This window comes from Amborella trichopoda, chromosome 4 (assembly GCF_054954075.1).
Source record: "Amborella trichopoda isolate Santa Cruz 75 chromosome 4, AtrichopodaSantaCruz75HAP2 v2.0, whole genome shotgun sequence".
Classification (NCBI taxonomy): Eukaryota; Viridiplantae; Streptophyta; class Magnoliopsida; order Amborellales; family Amborellaceae; genus Amborella; species Amborella trichopoda.
Window position 1 is genome coordinate 15,610,250 of NC_142339.1, and position 5,765 is coordinate 15,616,014.

At 42.0% G+C, this 5,765-nt stretch overlaps 1 protein-coding gene across 1 annotated transcript; it reads right to left on the reverse strand.

The window, feature by feature from the left end:
• Positions 1-3,188: 3,188 nt before the first annotated feature.
• LOC18423274 (E3 ubiquitin-protein ligase ATL6) lies at positions 3,189-5,542 on the reverse strand. The gene has a single exon (XM_006827876.4). The coding sequence runs from the start codon at positions 4,836-4,838 to the stop codon at positions 3,594-3,596; it is 1,245 nt and encodes a 414-aa protein (XP_006827939.2). The 5' UTR covers positions 4,839-5,542; the 3' UTR covers positions 3,189-3,593.
• Between the last annotated feature and the right edge of the window lie 223 nt (positions 5,543-5,765).

Here is a 5,765-nt window from a genome sequence, read left to right on the forward strand (position 1 = left end):
CCACTGTTAGTTAGGGCAAGCCGGAAAACAAAGAACATGGAGGAAGAGGTCTAGTGTTGGTGCCAATGACACCAACGCCACTGCCAATAGCATTGATCTTGCTTCTTATCAGAACTCAGAACAAGGGACTAGAAAGGCCGAGGGAGCTTTTTGGGGTCTCAGAGGTATGACGCAAGTGGCAGTGGCGAAAATGTTGTTGCCAGTGGCGATACACCCTTGAATTTCCAAGAAGCACGAGGGAGATTGTTGAGACGTACAAAAGCTATTGGGAATGGTGTTGACACTATTTGCAGTGGATTTTGTCCATTTCAGACCCCAAACAAAGCAAGAACGGCTTGAAATGAGCCGAGATGAACTCTGGGTTGATAGTGGCCTTCAGATCAAGTCCAAAGGGTAACTTCAATAGTTAGGGTATAAAGGAAGCTTTACAAGCCCCACGATGGGCGCCAAACTATTTATACTCGAAAATGCAGGTAGGGAACTTGGTCCCCCTCTTGGCTTAAGGTGAAAATGTGTCAAAAATTTGATAGAGAAAGGGCTTCATCAAATTATGTTTCGGGCAAGAATTGGGTTACAAGGTTGTATCTTACTCGGACAGCCGACAAAACCGGCTTCCTGTATACGTTAACCTTCGAGTTCAAGATAGGTTTTGAAGATGGTTAATGAAGAGAGGAGAAGATTTAACGAAGAACCTTTTAGAAATAAAAGAAGAAGGGAACAAAGCAATAAATAAAATAAAGAGGCCAATAAATATGCAAGGAAAGCATTAAACAAAGCTCATTAATACCAACACAACCATAAAAAAATACAAGATTAAATGACAATAATAAATGACAGTAACAAAAGGTAAAAGGAGGAAGGAATGATATTTGAGACCGGGCCCCTAGGCCCGGCACCCAGAATCGATGTTGATTCAAAGTAGATGGTGCATGGTTAGTCCCTATCTTTCAGGTTTTGACAGGGCCAGTGAATATATGTGGAAGAGGATCCAAAAGGTTTGATTATTTGGATTGCCTTTAAGATAGAGTGTAAAAGGTTAGGTTAAAAGGGTTCAGCTTGGGGTGAAATAGGGTTCTGGTATGGTTTGAGCTTGATCTGGCAAAGCTTACACATGAGATATCAAAATTTCATCCTTTGAAATTAAGGTGAAGTGCCGTAGTTATAAGCAAGATAGACTTAGGACTACCACTGGATCGTTTTTGGACAATCTAGGCCATTAAATTTTATCGCCATTTGGAACTTCTTTGATGCCGCAGGGACTGGCACCAGAATAGCATTAATTATCATTACCTATGGTCAAACAAATTAAATGTTGTGTCCTAACATGACTCTGGCCCGAGTACAATATTGTGGACGGAGTGTCAAAGGTCTAGCACCATTGGTAGTGGCACTGGCGCCAATTAAAATCTGCCATGTGTTGTTCTCTAGGCGTTCTTCCATACAAGTGGTGGACCAATCAAAATACGTTGCACTTTCGAACTCCATTGGCACCATTCTCAATTGTGACAGTGTCAGCGGACTGTTTAACATCAGACACGTTAGTACCTTTCGTACTTCTTCGATGAATATGAAGTCAACAACCCCTTATGTACTGACATCTAACACATCAATACTTTTCGACACGTGTGAGTCCATACTGACACACAACATTGGGTCGTACATCCAGGTTGTTCCCCATTTTGACTGTCAGGGGGACCGACACAGCTCTAAGGGGCACTAACACCATTAGCAATAGCGTCGGGCTTTTCTCTCTCCTTTCATGTCGCTTCTGGTGTCAGTACTCATGTGCCATCTTTGTGTCGAGGTTGGGAGCTACTTTGGCGCCATTAGGAGTGGAGCTAGAACTTTTTGCTTTCAAATTGCTCCTAGCTTGGTAGTTCTTAGTTCTGATCTACCTTGTTTCACTCTTAAAGTGGATATTGGGGTTCATGGGAGCTAGTTTACGAATATGTCAAGATAAGTGTGAGTGGTTCAAGTATCGAGGCAGTTTGTCTAGAGTACTTTGGTCTTCCATAACTTCTTCGATCGGGATTAGGGTGTCTTCAATATCCTTTGAACATATTTATCGAGATGCCAATCAACATATTTATCGACATACCAATAACGTTGCAAATGGTTTAGCCAAGCGGGGTGCAAGTTTGGAGTCTCTTTTAGTTTCTGAAGACATTGTTGATGTTTGTGATATATGTGATCAATAAAATTTAATAATATTGTCTATCCTCGACATGGGATAAAAATTTTATAAGATGATTTTGTTACTTATCCAGGAAAAACAAAAGGTTTGGAATCTTCTTCAATGTAATTTCACTAAAAACGCTCAAAAGTATATTGACATTGAAGTACTACCCCATGTGTAGAATTGTCTCTATCGAATTTGGAGGTATAGGCGCTCGTATCTTTACAAACAAAGCACCGTGGTGAGCTGGCATCAGAAGCATATTTATTATAAATGAGTTTTGTTACTTACTAATAAAACTCGTTTCTAATAAGGGTGCAGTTGGCATACGGATGCATCCCTAGCTGTAGAGGTAATGTGCACTTTCAAATTTTATCATAGCTGTAGAGGTAATGTGCACTTTCAAATTTTATCATGATATATAATTTTGATGTATAGTGTTTTTAGGATTATCTCAAAATCTATTTGTATATCTAATTATAAAATTTAAATTTCAAAAATAGTTAAAATCAATTAGATCTATAAACATATGACAATCTTGAAAATGGACGGTGTAAATAATATACTGTAAAATACACTATTTTTGAGACTTAAAATCTTTTTATTTTTTATGATCATACATCTCGATGTGGAGATGATTAATCAAAGAGTTTTTCAACATTAAAACCACCTTTTCCGATGGATTTTTGAGATGCATCCGTAGTTCTACATCATAAGGTTGCATCCGTAGTTCTACATCATAAGGTTGCATCCTATATAAACTTTTTCTTTATAACAAATATGATATAAAATGAAAATTTAAGCATTTTTTGCCATTTATGTGTCTATTTGTAAAATATTGTGTATTTTCAAAGGGCCAAAAGATTCAAGCAAACTTTTGGAGGGGTCGCCTTTATTCTTGGCACCCTCCATTAATGGCATGCTTCTATTCATATCAACCATTCTTTAATCTTATATTTTACACTAAAAAAGGAATCACTTAATCACCCCAATCCCTCTCAACCACACGATAAAGCATCCAAGCCCAAGCATTCTTTCTTCATTTACATCTCTAACACATCAACAAACAAACAAAAACGAAGAGAAAAAAGGGATTAAGGGCTTAGGAACCTCTTTTACTCCCTCTCTCTTAAAAAGCAACTCTTGTTCTTTGTGCTGTACAAATAAATAAGGCCAACCCAAATCGAATCCGGATTTCCTAAAAAAATAAGACTCCCATAATCCCATTTAATTATTAACAAATTTCTAGTCTTCCAGAATCTGGCCAAAACCGCGGAACAATCGATTCCACACCCTAAACCACCATTTCCAAAGACCCTTTCTCTTTTGACGAAAACCACCGTTTCCTCATATGGGAAAACCGCCTTTAACCTTTGCGGCTGTTGAAACCACCTATGTCTGGAACCCCGGTTTCTTCCTATGGCTCCGCTCGAACCGGCAGCGCCGCTTCCTTCGTCTCGCCTATACGCAGATACGAAGGCAATGATTGGGCCTGGGAATTTGATCTGGACTGCTCGGCCCCGTCCCTCGGCGGGCCGAATGATAAGGCTCTGGAGAGGAACGGTGGCGTCATCGAAAACGTCCACCGTTCGGAGAAGCTCCATCCCCCTCCTCTGCTACTACCTTCCCCAGGTTTGTTTCTCCTCAAACTCCTACCCCCTCTGCTACTTCCTTCTCCAATTCTACGACCGCCATGAGAGCTCCCTGCAACTGATCCGCTCTCGGTTGGGAACGCCACACAGCTTATGGTTCTGTTGAGCTTCCCTTTCACTATTTGTTTCCTCACATTTTCAGGCAATCTCAGAGTGTGTCGCTCGTACCGATCAGGCCCCACGGGCGAGTGACCTGTTGAATGAGACCTCTGAAATTTGTTAGATCTCGGAAATTTCATGGTCAGGAAGCGATTCAGACGCTTCGGTGGCCGGTTCTGTTGGGGTTCAGGTGCGCTTGGGGCCGGCGGATCGATAGTGATGGTGATCTCTTCGACCACAGGGATTTCATCTTCGGGCGGTGGGTTTGGATCTTCTGCAGCGTCGGGTGAATTTTCAGGCAATTTTGTATCAGGGGGAGGAGGAACAGTGAGGTTTGCTCGACAGAGAGGGCAAGTAACATGAGAAGCGAGCCACTCGTCGATGCACTCAGGATGAAAAACATGGCTGCAATTCGGTATCAATCGAAGGGACTCATCGTCTTCGAATTCACTTAAGCAGACCGCACACTCGAGAGTGCCTTTTCCGATCTTCAGGCCCTTTACGACCGAGTAAACCAGAGTAGGAAAGGTCTCGATAATGGCAGGGTCCAGGCCCCGGCTGCGGCGCGAACGCCCGCCACCAACGTTGCGCTGGCCGGTCCATGGCGCGACGGTGGAATCGTCACCGGTGCACTGGCGGATGTAAAGACTGAAAAAGGCCATGAAGAAGAAAGCGCTAATAAGGACCACCACGATAACGGCCATGGAGGGACTGAACTTTCCATTGAACCCATAGGGGTCACTGGGGGGCGGGTTTGGGAACCCTGGTGGTGTGGGCAGCGGGCCATCGTCGGCCACGGCTCGAGCCAACAAGAGAGCGAGGGCTAGGGTTGTAATCGTCATGGTGTGAGAGAGACTCATTTTTCTCTCTGAAAATGTAATGTGATGCAGTGGCAGTGGAGGGGAGCGCATTTAAATGACGGTGCAGGAGGAGAGAGAGGGGGAGCCTGGGGGATTTCTAGAGAGAGAGTAGAGTCGTGCGGCGATGAGAGAAAAAGCGAAAATTAGGGTGTTTCTTCTCGACTGGCGTGGCCGTCAAGTTAGACGGAGGTGGAGTTACGACTCTAGATTCGGGCTCTGTTATTGCCTAACGGCCGCTTAGATGACGCAATGGCATTCCTCATCTCTTTATGCGAAGTTCCATTCACCTGCCTTCCCTCTTTACTCTCTAGATTGCATTGTGAATATTGGTTTTGCTATTCGGACGAATATTTGTTTTTCCTTTTTCGACTACTGAATTTTCGCTTCTTCAAATAAGGAAAAGTACCATTTCAAAATTGCAGTGAATGGCACACCAACAATTTAGGGCTCGCATAAGGCCCAGCCAAGCCCTAACCTGGTTAAAGAGGCTTCTCCTAGGCCCAACTCTAGATCTATTATGGCCGGTGGGCTAAAAAATTAAAAAAATAAGCTTTTTTAAATTTAAAAAAAAAAAAAAGCCAAACATGGCCAAATTGGTTGACTTTGGCCCAAGCACCACCCTTAAGCTATGGCATTCTGTAGCCCAAGAAGCTTGGGTGGCCAGGATAGGCCAAAGCACCATGCCCATGTCCACATGTAACAACATGTTGTACAAAATACTTTTTTATATAGGGCTACTTATTGTTAGGTATACAATAATGTCATTTGTTTTTTATACAAGATGATCATAATTAATTTTGATCATTGGATGTAAAAACAAAGTGGTTAAATTTGTTCTATTGACCGAGCTCAAATTTAAATAAAAATAAAAAATTTAAACGTTATGATACACTAAAGCTATCAAATTTCACATCAAAAAATTATAAGTAATTATGATATTTTTGTATCAAAAGTAAATAATGTCGTTGTTTACTTGGA

What these genes read in the sequence shown, in the direction of transcription:
- LOC18423274 (XM_006827876.4), bottom strand. Translation starts at nt 4,838, where the DNA reads ATGCGCTCCCCTCCACTGCCACTGCATCACATTACATTTTCAGAGAGA.